Source organism: Lutjanus erythropterus, chromosome 4 (assembly GCF_056507025.1).
Source record: "Lutjanus erythropterus isolate fLutEry1 chromosome 4, fLutEry1.hap2, whole genome shotgun sequence".
Lineage (NCBI taxonomy): Eukaryota > Metazoa > Chordata > Actinopteri > Lutjaniformes > Lutjanidae > Lutjanus > Lutjanus erythropterus.
The window spans coordinates 1578892-1595425 of record NC_139320.1 but is presented as its reverse complement, the minus strand read 5'-3'; the positions used below and the strand labels follow the sequence as shown (position 1 = coordinate 1595425).

General features: G+C 38.9%; 1 protein-coding gene across 1 annotated transcript in view; it reads left to right on the top strand.

Moving 5' to 3' along the window:
* Window positions 1–13461, top strand: part of mtnr1ba (melatonin receptor type 1Ba) — an 81494-nt gene extending 68033 nt beyond the window's left edge. Inside the window, exons 2-3 of the mRNA XM_084716762.1 lie at window positions 3680–3798; window positions 10696–13461. Coding sequence (XP_084572888.1) covers window positions 3680–3798; window positions 10696–11445 — 869 coding nt within the window. The 3' untranslated portion in view covers window positions 11446–13461. The remainder of the gene's footprint in view (window positions 1–3679; window positions 3799–10695) is intronic.
* Window positions 13462–16534: the final 3073 nt, after the last annotated feature.

Sequence of the window (16534 nt, the reverse complement as noted above, 5' to 3'; positions counted from 1 at the left end):
TTGACATCGTTTTTTTCTGGCAGACCCATCTGTTGAATAAAGGAAATTAAACATTGACTTAAAATGAGAAAAAAAATGTGTTCTGTATCCTATAAATTATTAATGGTTAATCAATTGTTAGCATTTTCAACTATTTCTTTAGGAAAATGCACAAAAATTTTAACCCTAGTTTGAAGAGGCCACTGTGACATCAGTGGTTAAAAGTAACTAATACTCTGAGTAGTTATTGAGATTGAAACTGTTGTTATATAGCCGAAGACAAATATCACTCCCTTCAGTTTTCATTTTACCTCACAGAACAAAGGATCTGCTGGTACTTCTGCCTCCATCTGTTCAGCTGTTTGTGTTGTTGTGTGACTTCAGTGTTTAAAAAGGATACTTCTGATTCACCAATGTTTGATAAATACAAGACCAGATCTCATGTCTGTTTTCAGATAGAAATGGTGACTCTATGCCTCCGTGTCACATCGATGTTCTTTCATATGAGGTGGTCGTGTTTCACTTCCTGTGCTGATTCCGCATGGTTACCTCAGTTGCTTTGTCAGCAAGGTCTGGCAGGTTTGTCTGCCATGTTGCATTTCAGGGGGCATCTGAAGGGTGAGGGGAACGTCACTGTTGAGACAGCACTGCTGGAGCACAGGCCGCCTTGACAGTGACGCAGCTATTCACCTATTCAGTGTGTTTTTAACAACACTGAATGAAGCAGAGGAGATTGTTCCCTCCCACTGCTTAGAGCAGAGCACAGATCCTCTGCAGCCTCTCGTGGATCAGTTGTGGGCTGACTGAGTGCCTGAGGTGGCTGAAATGTGGAACAGCACTGGTGTATGTGTGTGTAGTTTTATTTCTGCTGCTGAGAATATCTCTTTCTGTGGCAAACTGAAGTGACCTATAGGTCCCTTCTTATGTTTGATCATGCCTGTCTTTGTTATGTAAGTCTTTTTTCTAATGTTTTAAACTTTAATTCCTGCCGATAGTATTCCAGCATCCACCTCTCCTTTCTGTCTTGGCTGTATATGAGAGGTATGTTGGGTCAGACTTCCATGAAACAGATTAGAGATGAGAGATTACTGCTCTCCCTGGACACTTTTCTATATTTAGTTGTGTTTCATGTTCAGGAGAATGTGTAATTTTTCATTGGCGTTCAATGATGAACAGAGGTGGCCTCTGGGAGGACAGGGGCGGCCCGCAAAGGTCACAGGATGGAGGATAGCAACAGCAGTGCCAGGAAATAAATGGTGAAAGGGTGGTGGCTGTGTGTCGATGTGCAGGAGAAAGCACAATGTTGTGTGTCACTGTGTGTGTTGTTGCGTTCCTGTTACAGTGATACTGTCACCTGATCACATGTCCTCCTCACAGTGCACTGAAATGATTCAGGATCTTACACATCCACCTCATACACTGTGTTCATTTCACTGCCATTCAGAAAAGATTCATTTTCCAGGGGATGATGGGTAATAAATACTTGTCTTGTTCCTTGGTAACTTGGCGTAAAGGAACAGCTCAACATTATGGGAAGTATATATGTTCTTTCTGGAAGAAGATCAGGGGCTGAGTGCATTAAACTGTGTAGATTTACATGACTAAAACTGTGTGTACACACAATGACAGAAACATTTTTTATAAATCTCAGTCATTGTGGAACTGGATCCTCATTTCCAATCCCACAGTTACCCATAAATAAATGTAACAATAGCTTAAATCATTTGTTTGGATATCAGTACTGTAAAAAATTTATATATTGACAATTAGTGTATTTAGAGGATGGCTTATAGCAGAATATATTATGTAATCTAATACAGTAATTCAAATATGGATTAGAGATTAGGAAATATCTGATTTTGAAATATGTTTTGAAAACATGAATGGAAACATTGCGGGACATAGAAACTGTAAGGACATTTGTCAGACCCCAGTAAGAATAGCGGCACTATTTGCTGCAGCTAATGGGGATCCTAATAAACTAAACTAAACTAAACTAGAGCAGATGTGCTCGCTGTCCAGTCACTGAAAAATGCAGAAATCTCCAAACATCAAAGGTTTTTGATATGAAATAACAGATTGGATTTGTCTGTGCTGTTCCTTAAGGTCTTGATGTCTTAATGAGGTATTTATTTATTTCCATCCAGCCATTATTTATAATATCCTTTTCAGAGTCGCGGGGGGCTGGACTCTGTCCCTGCTGATTGAACTACAGTATGTAATGACTCATTTATATTTCTATTTACATTTATTTATGTATGTATTGCCTCATTTAATCATTTATATCATAAGCATATTTATTCATAATTTGTTTATTCATTCATTCATTCATTCATTCATTCATTCATTCATTCATTCATTGCATATTGACTTAAATGGTGTTCCATACTGAGGTGGCTGCAGCCTTCATTTCAGCTTTGGTCTGCTGTTTTCATTTAGACTCTCTCTTTTTCTCTGGGATACTGTCTCTCTGTGAAATACAATAATTATAACTTTCTGATCTTAACAAACAAAATGTACAACAATAGGATATTACATGCAACATCAGAAATAATCACTGAACATTTTGAATAACCATAAAACATACCTGTACTCCACATTTGACATTGTCCATAGTTGTACATGCAACCCACCAAGACGCAACCTTTCCATTAACCTTGTTTATATTTTGATATCTGTTGCACTCTATATATTTGCATTTATTTTATTTTTTTTGTAGTTTGCACTGAAAATGCTGCACAAAAATTTCCCTCAAGTTCTACTTTTTTTTCGAGATCTTTTGATCTTCTTGTTTTGTTGCCACATGGACATTACTTGTTATAACAACATACCAACTTATAACATTATATGTAGCCTACTTATCATGTTAAAGGGATAGTTCATCCAAAAATGAATGTTCAGTAATTATCTACTCACCCTCATACCAACTGAAGGTCGAGTTTAGTTTTTTAGTCCACAAAACTCTGCTGAAGTTTCACAGGAAAGCAGTGATGCAAAATCTCCCAAACAATGGAAGTGAATGATGACCAGTTTTCAAATGTCTGGTGTAATCCAAGACTCCTAAAGCCCCAAAATGCCATTCACCTCCATTGTTTGGGAGATTCATTAGGGTGAGTAGATAATGACTGGATTTTCATTTCTGGGTGACCTATCTCTTTAACAAGTTATGAATAATAATAAAAACTGAATCACTTGCAAACCTGTCATAATATCGGGACAAATGTCTTGTTGTCTTCTTATAACATGAACAGGATTTTGTTTCTGTCATGGTGGTAGTATCACTGCTGAAGTACTGGAGGCTCTGATAGTGGAGTCAGTGTGTGGTTGCTGTGGTAGATTGAAGGAGCTACTGAAAAAAAAGGTTTAGAATAGTTTAGACTGTATTACATTATAAAACAATGCTTTTGATGGAAATGTGTTTGTGGTATCTTGTCCACCTAATGCAGTGAATTTGGTTGACAGAAGAAGGAAGCTGTGATTCAGTGTGATGCTGTGAAAGGATATGAATGTGTGCATACATTACACAATTCTAAGCTCAGTGTTTTCTTTCAGCTGCCTGTGTTACTGTGATGGATTGGTTGACAGTGTTAGCAGGTCCGCCATGGGCAAGCTGTGGTGATGCATATACATGGAGCTGCTGCTGCTACATTTTCAGTCACAATGTCACATGACTCTGTCTCTTTCCCTCTGTCCTCTGCAGGAAATGTCTTTGTGGTGAGCCTGGCCTTCGCCGACTTGGTGGTTGCATTCTACCCCTACCCGCTGGTGTTGTATGCCATCTTCCATGACGGCTGGTCACTGGGTGAGACCCAGTGCAAAGTGAGTCGTGGCTCTATATCTAATGCTGATGTTTCTAAAGTGTTTGTATTTTGGATACACTGACTATGATATTCTAGACCGATGCTGAGGTTTAACTGTACTGTTTTAAAGCCTTTCAGCCCTTCACTACACTATCTTCGAATAAGTAACATGTACTGCAATCTTTGCCTGGGTGTATATAGATATAGCTGTGGAAAAAATCAGAGACCACTTCAAAATTATCAGTTTCTCTTGTTTTACTATTTATAGGTATGTGTTTGAGTAAAATGAACATTTTTGTTGTATTCTATAAACTGACAATAATTCTCCCAAATTAGAAATAAAAATATTAATATGATAAAAAATATCATATAGGACATTTATTTGCAGATAATGACAACTGGTCAAAATAACAAAAAAGTGTTTTCAGACCTTGAATAATGCAAAGAAAACATGTTCATGTTCATTTTTAAACAACACAATAGTAATGTTTTAACTTAAAGGGGACCTATTATACTCATTTTCGGGCCTTTGTATTTGATTTTGGAGTCCTATAGAGCAGCTACACACGATCGCCCGCGCAGAAAGCTTTGTAGATCTTCAGGACGCTGTGCCTCTCGCTGCATCTCTTCCTTGTATTTTCTGCATCCCGCGAAAACGGTCTGTGCCCACTCCGCTGTGATTGGTCACACTCCTGAGGACTTCCAAAGGGCTGGCGAGCGCTGCCGAGCCCAGCTACCGGCTAATCCAGCTTCGTATTGGCCCATGTTGACAAAACAGTCCCATGTGAAGTGCCGTAGACGGACAAACACTGAGGTATTTTTCCTTTGCTGGCCAGGAAAAAGCAACTCTATCCACTTCCGCCTGGTGCTCGCCTCTTTAGGAAAGCTAAACAAAGTTAACTTTCCCTCACACCCGAACAATCATTTTCTGGGAGCCATTGCTCAACGTATTAACACTGAAATCGTTGTAGACAGCAGGGGGCTGTACTACGAAGGAAGCTCAACACAGCCAGGCTTTCTCTGCATTATCTGGATCGACAAAGCCTAAAACCTCAGTCAGAGATAACAGACAACAGACAGGTATCACAATGGTGGTTATCAACTCACTTAGTTAATCCAGGCTTTTGTCTTCAGACTCTGTGTGCGTTCATATAAAAGGGGCATCTGTTGCATCATTTGACTCTCCTTCCACATGAAATGAAACGATCGCGAGTCACTTACTTAAGTCAAAATCATCAAGTTGTTATAATTATGAGCTGTGGAAAATATACAATATACATTACGGCAAAAATGAACATTGTTGCTGCAAATAAAGCAGGAGAAGAAGAATGCCATCAGAAAATGACTGATGGACTAAATGTGGTCTTAATGCTGCCATTTATTCTAACATGAAAACTGCACATTAAACAATAAAACTCCATACAGCAGATTTAAACATGATGAAGTCTGTCTGACACTGTCCTATGATGACAGAGACGTGGACATCACTGAAGTTTTTGACCAAACCAACGTAAAATGAGTGTAACTGATTTAAGATAGTCCGTGATAAATGATGATGAATTTTCTAATCAGTGATCTGAGCTGCAAAATCACCAAGACAAAACAGATAACAGTAAAAAGTATTCAAAGTGTCTGTAGTTGCTTCATCATTATTTTAGTGTGTGGATTATATACCATGTCAATTTAAAGTGTTAATATGATCTGGAGCAAACGGGGAAAATGACTCTGCATCACCAAACGTAGGTTACCATCATGACAGCGCGATGCAGACAGTTTGCGCTGCTGTTACATGTTTTACATTATATGGATTCGTTCGGTGATATTACGAGCATACAGCTCAGTAATTTTTCAATGTTAACGTCCTCCCTCAGTTTAAAAGCTAAGGAAGGAAGTTAAAGAACAGCGCGTTTTACAGACGATTTAATTTGAAACTCTGAACATAACCTGCTTGCGACCAGATTATGAGTTTAGTATAAGTTACCATGGTTACCAGGTTAAAAGAGAGCCACCTTCATGACACTGAAAATCCAGGCTTTAGACTCAACATAGCTCGCTAACACATTAATCTCACTTCATAGTTCACCCCTCAGAGCAGCGATATAACTTCCGAAGCAGAGCGGGGGAGCAGGCAGGCCTAGAGCACATGCCAGGGTATGACCATATAAGTTAGTCTGGCACGCATTGATGTCAATGTTACTACACCGTTAAAAAAACACAGAAGACAGACAGACAGACAGTAAAACACAGCGTGCAGAGCCATCCAAAACAGCTTGCAGGGCTCACTTCCAAATGCATGAACCTCAGTATTTGACATTGGAATCGTTTAACACGAGTATCCAACATTGTGACAACATTTATAGGTCAGAAAAGAGGAAAAGCATAATAGTTCCCCTTTAAGAAGAGTTCAGAAATCAATATTTGGTGGAATAACCCCGATTTCTAATCACAGCTTTCATGCGTCTTGGCATGCTCTCAACCAGTCTTTCACATTGCTGTTGGGTGACTTCATGCAACTCCTAACACAAACACACATTCAAGCAGCTCAGCTTCATTTGATGGCTTGTGACCATCCATCTTCGTCTTGATCACATTCCAGAGGTTTTCAATGGGGTTCAATTCTGGAGATTGGGCTGGCCATGACAGGGTCTTGATCTGGTGGTCCTTCATCCACACCTTGATTGACCTGGCTGTGTGGCATGGAGCATTGTCCTGCTGTAAAAAAAAACATTCCTCTGCATTGGGGAACATTGTCTGAGCAGAAGGAAGCAACTTTTCTTCCAGAATAACCTTGTACCTGGCTTGATTCATACATCCCTCACAAAGGCACATTTGCCCAGTTCCAGCCTTGCTGAAGCAGCCCCAGATCATCACCGATCCTCCAACAAATTTCACAGTGGGTGCGAGACACTGTGGCTTGCAGGCCTCTCCAGGTCTCTGTCTAACCATTAGACAACCAGGTGTTGGGCAAAGCTGAAAACTGGACTCATCAGAGAAGATGACCTGACCCCCAGTCCCCTGCAGTCCAATGCTTATCTTCTTTTGCAAACCTCAGCCTGGCTCTTCTTTGCTTCTCATTGATGAAAGGCTTTTTTCTACCTTTGCATGACTTTAGCCCTGCCTCTAGGAGCCTGTTTCGAACTGTTCTCACCATGCACTTAGTTTTTCCATTCTTTTTGTAGGTCACTTGATGTTGTCCTACAGTTGTTGAGTGACATTAAAATGAGTTGGCGGACATCCTGGTCAGTGGAAAGTTATTTTTGCCCTCTGCCCGCCCGGTCTGTAACTCTGTTGTCCCAATGTCTGCTGCTTGACGCAACCTGACACTCACTGTATTCCTCTGCCAATAAAGCCAGAATTGAACCCATCTTTTCCTCACTCAAAACCTTTCCTTTCAACTCTTTTGGCATAGTCAGTAGTTGTTTTTTGATTCCAATTACTTTTGAGGTACTACAGCACTGTTTTCTAGCTGGTCCTATTGCAAGAAGATAGTGAGGACCACAACAGTGGTTTTTATACTCTTCCTTGTTAAATAAGATTTGGTTCAGGTGATCATCTAATCAGTACCTCATTAAGTAGAATGAGGTGTGCTTGTGTTGGTATTCAGCATACACTGGAATGGAATGGCTGCCATACATGTAGAGAAGCTGATTTAGAGAAGTGGTGTCTTAATTTTTTTCCAGAGCTACATATATATGTATATATATATACATACATATATATATATATATATATACAGGGTGTCCACAAAGTCTCTGTAAAAATTAAAAAAGTTATTACAAAAGCAATTAGTGAGATATGTTAATCAGATTAGTTCTATGTACTCACTGGTTATCAAAGTTTTTAATCACATTCATGCTTCAAACATGAAGCAAAAGATCACTGATGCCATTGATGAGGCTATGCTACAGTGAACATGAGCAATTGAGTACTGTCTTGATGTGCTTTGTGCAACTAATGGTGCCCAAATAGAGGTGTATTAAATGAGGCAAAAAAGATTTTCAGGGTGGTCTGAAAGTTTGTGTAATCTCTCCCGTCTGCTAGGTTAGATTCTGCAGGTCAAGTGTTGGTTACCAGTGAATTAACTCACAGCAGAGAATCATACACACTCACATCTACTGTCCATAAGAGATACACCGCTACCCAGGCAGAGAGGGGAATGGTCCAGAGTGAGAAGGAATGGATATCACATGATATGGACCAGCCAATGACTGTAGGGCTGAGGCATGATCAGTCTGTGCCTCACTGTTGGTCATTCAACACAGTGTGAGAACCAACTGCACATTCACATACCTACAAAAACGTTGGTTTGACAGAGGAGCAGATAGCCTCTGCCTCAGATTCCAGGACAGGTAGTTTTTAGCAGCAGGCTGTGGCAAAAAAGAGCATACCATACTTTAAAAACAACTATTCTGACATACTAGGGTATATGTAATCCTGAGACAAATTATGTATAATGGAAATTTAAAATAAAATAAATAAATACATACATAAAAGGTTGGGCTACCATGTGATATCATTCTCCTGTCCAGTGCAACACAGAGGGTTCCCAAAACTCAGATCAAGCTGTAAAACTAGACATTGATCAAATATGGATCAGTATTTTGTTAAAACATTGCCTATTTTCTCATTTAAAGTTTTTTTTTTTCAGAAACTTAATGACTGTTTAGTTGTAATAGAAGAAAGATCACGATCAGGCCACCATTACTTCCTGCTGAATGGATGAGCCAAAACCAAACAGCCCCCTGCTCTCATCGGTACCTCAGATGTTCTGGCTTAAAAAAAAACAAGCTGGCGACCCCCATGATGCCAAAATGGTAGTCCACAAACCAATGGGTGATGACATTGTTGCTCCACCCACTAATTTTATTGTCTATGTCAATGATGCAAATATCAACAGATACCAATATTCTGCTAATATATTGGTATGTACCTAGTTTTTAAAACAACTTGGAACTTACTTCAGTAGTTCAACTCAAATCAAGTCAACTTTGTTCGTATAAAAACCATGGTCTAAAAAGCACTTGACAGGGAAGAGCAGGGAGAACCATGCGGAACAACAGAGGAGGGATCCCTCTTCCAGGAAGGACAGACATGCAATAGATGTGTGTCCACTAGGGGTGTGTATCTCACTGACTGAGACCGATTCAATATGTATCTCGATACATGTTCAATGATATGATGTCTTATAAATCTTTAAATGGCCAACGATTTGGTTCGATACGATTCAGCTCTGTCACAATATGATACGATATGATGCAATACAAGACAATGCAATGTGTTAATCTTTACATTTTGATTCAGTTAATGCTACATTTGTAGAGTGTTGTTAGTTGCAAAAAAAATCTTGATATTTTTACTAAATCTAGTAACAGCAGAGACAGAGAGAAGGAGACATTACAGTGGTGTTAACATCTTATTATGAGAGTCATGAGATAAAATAAATAAATGAGTAAATCAGTAAATTAGATACTGTAGCCTAAATGAGAATCTGTGAACAAACTTTAAAACTCTTATATTATAATATTAGTATTTTTGCAGTAAGATGATCTGCTGCTCTTTTTCATGTGAAGTTTTCATGTGAAGTGAAGTGTTACCTGCTCTCACAGTGACATGATGTCTCTGTGGCTCAGACTCGTGTCTCTGTTCTTTGCTGTCCGACATGTTTTGCATAAATGATCTGCAGCAGCATTTCTCATCTTTCTTATGAAACCCAAACTTAGTCTACACTTATACGTTATGAAAGTTTGGTGGTGTGACATGGTACCATGTCACTTCTGTCACTCTTTTCAGCGCAGTCTGTTTTGAGCAAATGAAGAGGAAACACAGGTGAGGGAGGACAGAGCGCTTGTTTTTGTGATTGTGGCAGCAGGCATCCAGCGAGAGCGGTGCAGACAGAGACAGTGGGAGAGAGAAGACAGGAAAGTTAACAGTGGCAACTACCTGATGCCAAAAATGAAACATACGCATCCTAATGAGATGTATCGATACGCTAGTGCTGCATCGATTTGTTTCTGATTCGTGTTCAGCTTTTTACCAATACAAGCTGTCTGAACCGATGCACTCATATCTTACACATTTAAGTCCAATGCATCAGATGCATGAGTCTATTGTTCCACCCCTAGTATCCACAGTAGACAGAAATAATAATAGTAAGATTAGAAATGAAATGCCACGTAGATGGCTGGAAAACACATACAAAGAATATAAATGCTGTATAACTTTCAGGTGCTACCAAAACAAGTAAGAGCTAAGCAAAACAACTTCCAGGATCCCTTTCTACAGAGAGAAATAATAGGAGACACAAGACACTTTTCTTTCATCATCTTTTTTGCAAGAGGAACTTTTTTCAGCTCTAATGTTATGCTCAAATAGCTGGCAATTTTAACCTGAACTCCACTTTTACTTAAAAAAGCCTGACAAAGATCTCTCTTAGACTGAAACATTGCCTTATAAAAATAATCTTAACAGGAGCTGTCAGTGTGCAAATCTGTTTCATGATTTTTGTGTTCAGCAGCCTTTCCTGCTATTTCCTGTTAGATCTTCACCTCTTACATTACATTGACACTGTTAGACTGGAGGATGGTGTTAGAAATAATACCATATATGTTGGTATATAGGTAAGGTTTTTAGATAAGGTTTCCTGTATTTCTCCTTCAATTATATATATACATCCTTGTTGATTGGCCTCTTGATTGGCTGCTCAGTTAATTGCCCAGAGCTTTTTATGGTTCTAGGATGCAGAAACATTCAGGGCAGATCCTATTTGCACCCCAAGTAGATTAGCCAATGCTGCTATTTACACCCTGGTGTATAAAGCCTAGTATTACAGAAACAAGCACCCGGATGAAGGGTAAGCAGCTAACACAAGGTTACAGTTGGAAAACTACACTACACTCTCCCTCTCTGTGTCTTTCAGGTGAGTGGCTTCCTGATGGGCTTGAGCGTTATTGGCTCCATCTTCAATATAACAGGCATCGCCATCAACCGCTACTGTTACATCTGCCACAGCTTCAGCTATGACAAGCTGTACAGCTACCGCAACACGCTGCTGCTGGTGGCGCTCATCTGGCTGCTGACGGTCATCGCCATCGTGCCCAACTTCTTTGTCGGCTCGCTGCAGTATGACCCACGCGTCTACTCATGCACATTTGCACAGACAGTCAGCACGTCATACACCATCACAGTGGTGGTCATCCATTTCTTTGTTCCCATTGCTGTGGTCACCTTCTGCTACCTGCGGATCTGGATCTTGGTCATCCAGGTGAGGCGGAAAGTCAAATCAGAAGTCCGTCCTCGCATCAAGCCCAGTGACCTGAGAAACTTCATCACCATGTTTGTAGTGTTCGTGCTGTTTGCAATTTGTTGGGCTCCACTCAACTTTATCGGGCTGGCTGTTGCTATCAACCCCGAAGTGGTGGCCCCTCGCATCCCTGAGTGGCTCTTTGTGGTCAGCTACTTCATGGCTTACTTCAACAGTTGCCTTAACGCCATCATCTATGGCTTGCTGAACCAGAACTTCCGCAGGGAGTACAAGAGGATCGTCATGTCAATGTGGATGCCACACCTCTTCTTCCAGGAGACGTCGCGGGGGGGCACTGAGGGCATGAAGAGTAAGCCCTCGCCAGGACTCAATAACAATGAGCAAGTCAAAGGAGAAAGTCTGTGACACTGCTTTCCTCCTCTTTCATCCTGTCCTTTTCTCTGTTCACTTGTGCAGTGCCATCGATCAGACGTATACTGTGCCAAAGCAATGAAGAGTGGCTAGCAGTGAGTAGGACTGAGATTCAAATGAAAAGAGAGAAAAGAAGAGGCTTATTGACTACTATCGCTGTGTTATCCATTCTTTTAAGAGTGCCATTCATAAAACTTAAGGCTCATCAATTTCAGTTTGTAGTGATTTCAACTGCTGAAGACAGATTATTCTGAAACTAGCAGATGATATTAAGTTGATTTTTGACCAGGATTTGATCTGGTTTTCCATTCTTTAAACATTAATCAGTTAAGGCTGCAACAAATCACCACAGACAGTGGCAAGTACACCTCAGACAATACACTAATTAGTGATAGTATCATCAGAAACAAAACTGTTAAAGGTGAGTCCACTGAGTGTCCCCCTGCAAAATGTTGCCTCACAAATCCTAAAACTCTATTTGATTCAAATTTCAGTTCAAAGCATGACATTTTGACAACACTATTCCATGAAATCTGACATGAATGATGAACCCTAATGAAACTTGACACTTCATTTACCACCACCAATACTTTAAAGTTTCAGTTTTACACAAGAGCTTTGAAAGTCAAACAAGATCATGAGCCATCAGATAGCCATGAGATTTACATATAATTCTGCACTGACTCTGCAGTGCATGATTTACATTTAGTGCCATCATTCAGTAATGCAAGAAGCAGTGTGACCAAGGGTGAGGATGTGCTGTTTGAGTTGGTGGTGGATGGAGCTATAGCATGTCTGATTGCAGGTCAGACTTTAATGTTCTATATTTTAGAAAAAAAGTCTCTGAATTTACGAAACTTCTGTCAATGGAATCTGGAGTGTATCAGAATTATCCAGTATAAACACTCCTCTGGCAGCAGGGTTTGGACACTCTTCAACCTTTCCTCTAGCACCATTTTCATAACAAACATAACATATTTAGTTGCAATGTTAAGACTTTAAGGATAGCAAAATGTATCAAATATGTGTCTGTAATACCCCATTTCAACCAAAGAGTTCCAGGAACTAAGGAACCCCAGAAACTCAGTTAGGAATTGAACCCCACTTTTCACTTTCCTGTTTGCTTTTGTATCACTTCTGAAAAACAAAGAGTGAAGACTGAAATTAGTCTGAGGGTTATTCCATCAGCGTGGATAAAGGAAAAGCCTGGCTTATTTTGATAAATCTGGCTAATTTAAGTGAGAGATCTGTTCTATGCCTGTGGCTTAAAGAAATCCATGTTCAGTAACTCTGGTAATTTGACAGTTCCCTCAAGTGTCTTTTTCTGCTCACATCACTTCTGTCTGTGCAGAAACAAAGGTTTAGACCTTTTTCTATGTGACCAAGCATGTGACCAAGCATATTACATGTTTACTTTAGTTTCAAAGAACATATTAAGTTGAAAAATCATGTCTCACCAATGTTACTGTCTTCAAAAGCCAACAACAGGCTTTTATTTAAAAGTTAAACATTTATAGTTTAAGAAAAACATGTGCCAAAGTTTTGAAGTTATTTATTCATTCACTCATTTGCTCAAGCTGTGAAGACAAAAAAAATGTTAAGTAAGATTGTATATCTTGTGTATCATTTTCTGACATCTTGTCCTCTTTTTGATAATCAGCTGTTGTGGGCTGCCTCTGTTCTCTGTGTACGCTCACACTGCTGCTTGTTTTAGCCTGTGTTGAGTTAGTGTTGACTACACCAGGATACATTGTCTTAGTGGATTGGTTTAAGCCTTGAGTGGAAGTTAAATTTAATTCAAGCCAGGCCTTTTCACTTAAGCACAGACTCATTTATCAGCCTTAATAGAATACACTCCTTGTTATATAAAAACAACAGTTTTCACACACAAAAAAAACAACAACACAGTTGTGATTAGAGCTGCACAATATATAGTTTGAGCATCGTCATTGCAATGTACGTGTGTGCAATAGTCACATTGCAGGTCCTGTGATGTAGGAGGCAAATGAACTAAACCTGTTCTCATCTAATTTCAAAGGTACCTGACACACACTGTTGGTGATGTTTTAAGAGAGGTTGAATGGAGACTGAAAACTCCAAAGAAGAGCCTATGTGCTTTTTTACAATAAAAAAACTACACTGAATTGAATAACTACATAACTTTGATTTTAATGTCAAGAAATTACGAGAAAGCTCTGCTCATCCTAATATTGACACCAGTGGAATCCAGTGATTCTTTATCATGTGAATGATGCTGAATACAAGCTGCAGCAGCCTGCGTCTTGTGTTTAACTTCCTAATAATTCCTGAGTCATAAGAAGGTGCACAGGGCTTTTATTGGAGCTGGTTCCTCAGAGAAAAACATAAGAAAAGTTCTTGAGTTCTTATAAAGGTTCCTAAGTTCCTGGAAAAGGTCGTGCAGTAGACATTGGGAGACTTGTTAACTTTTCCAACACTTCTGTAAAGTGCAGCCTTTAGCCTTTTTTTAAAAAAAAATCTATAATTAGATTTTGTCACAGATTTTTACAGTGTTGATTTTGTCATCATACTTTCACCTGTTTTTTAGTATTCAAAATAATTCATTTTAATTGAAATGTTTTTTTTAAATAAGAAAACCGAAATTGATGAGCCCTAAACATGTTCTGTACACCTCAGGGTGCCTGCCTCCTCTACGGTTTGGGCAATATGTATTTGAACGTGGAGGCACCAAGAGATTAGTAATTTCGGTGTTTGACATCATGACGTCCATGATGGTACCACCTCCACAGTCCTCACAGCAGCTTCATTATCCTTCTGGATTTCTGTACTGTATTAGTAATGTACTACTGTGCTGAGTACTTTGGCACGCCAAATGTTTTTAAAGGTATACTGTATGATAGTAATTATTGTATCTTTCATTTCTACCAGGAAAAGGATTCAGTTGTTTTCTCTGTTTTTATGATGACCATGGGTAAGTGCACTACTGCATGATGAATCCCTAAAAGATGTCTTTTTGTCTTTCACTTTGTTACTGGTCGATGCCTCAAATTTCTTACGGGCATTTTCATGGTTTTGTCAAAGGTGCCTGATTAATTTTTCATCAAAATGAAGATTTTACCAAAAAACATGTTGACAGAAGGCTATGTTGGGGTTACAGGTATATTATTAAGTTCTTTTACCAATGTCACTCATGTGGTAGGCCAGTGTCAAGGTGTGTTCATACCGAGCAGAAAGCCTATTTTAGACATCTCCAGTCAAAGCAAAAGATGTGAACATGAACACTTTCAGTATTTGAGCAAATGAACATTGAGTTGAAAATGTAATGACTCCAATTCATAAACACAGAAGGACAAGAGGAACTGAGAGAGAATGGAGCGTAATACCAGAAAGAGATGCAATTTATGCTAAGTTTTGAGATCAGTCAGATCAGTCACAAGCCTGGTGGCCAAAATCATGTATACTCTCTGCTGTCTTATCGTCTTCTCTGTCTTTACACACAGAATGTTATCTTCTTAACAGGTTAAAATCTAAAATTTTCACATTCATTTTTAACAGCTTACTGTAATGTATTCTGTAATGCACATGAAAAACTGGAACTGAGGCATGATAAAAACTCAAAATAGAAAATAATTTAAAATCATTCAATATATAAATAAGTAAATAAATAAGTTAACAGATAAAAGACTATCCCAGCTAGTAAAACAGACTAATAAAATAAGCAAACAAATACACAATAATAATAAATACACAAAGAAAAAAAAGATAAATAAAGAGATAATCAATTAAAAGCCAGGCTAAAAGGTCTTGAGTTTTCTTTTAAATATATCAACACTGTCTGCCCTCAGGTCTTCAGGCTGTTTCACAGATGTGGACCACAGTAATAAAAGGACGCCGTGAGTTCTAGCTCTAACTTTGGGGATGATTACAAGGCCACTACCAGAGGTTCTAGAGGGTTCATAAGATAAAAGCAAATTTGATAAATAGGTAGGACAAAGACCACTCCCTGTACTGCTTCTTTCTTTATTCAACCCCCCCCAAAACAACCACTACAACTAATGCTACTACTATTGCTACTACAGAGATGAGAAAAAAGAAAAGAAATGCAGAACCACGAAATACAGGGAATAAATAGATTTTATTAAAGGGTTTAGTAGGTCAGTAGGGAATTACATTTTTTACATTAAACAGTTTATTTTTAAAATACATAACCAAGGTTTATCAGTCAGTTTCTCAGTTGTAAACCTGGACATATTTAAAGGGACAGTTCATCTAAAAATGAAAAGTCAGTCATTATCTACTCACCTTCATGCTGATTTAGGGTTGGATTTATTTTGTTAGTCCACATAACACTGCTGGAGTTTCACAGGAAAAGTGTTGCAGCATCTCCCAAACAATGGAAGTGAGTGGAGGAAAGTTTTCAAATGTAAAAAATAACTGGAAAAAAAACATTAAATGCCTCCATACTGTTTGTCTGGTGCAATCCAAGTCTCCTAAAGTGCTGTTTGTACACTGTCAAACCACACACACCCAGTTCAGACAGTGTACATGTGCACATGAACATGGCTCCAAGCTAAGGATCTACAGTGAAGATTCAGGCCAAAACCATGGTGGAAATAACACATTTGTTGTTGTTGTTGTTGTTATATTTGAAAACTGGTCACCTTTCACTTCCATTTTTTTTGGAGATAACATAACATAACTAACATAACAGCTAACATGCCAAATCTCAAATAAACATGCTATTAATGTTATTATTAATGTGCCAGATTTGGACCAGTTATGAAGAAATAAGTTTGTATGTAAAGACATAAAAATCTGACATGATAACACACAGGACACTACATGGTGTTGACTGACTGGCTTGGGATTTATGCATAGATTGCTAGCACGCTTACAGTTAGCATGTGCACAGTGACTGCAGTCACACTGGAGCAAATAAACTGAACTCCAAAACCACTCCAGCTCTCACTGTTGTGCAAATAACACCTGAATTCGGTCTGAACACACCTTCAGTCATCAGATAAATGCAGTGCTATAAAATTCTGCTTTGTCTGTTAAATTGATAGAACAGTTAGGTATGTAAGCCTACCACAAAGTCATAAAA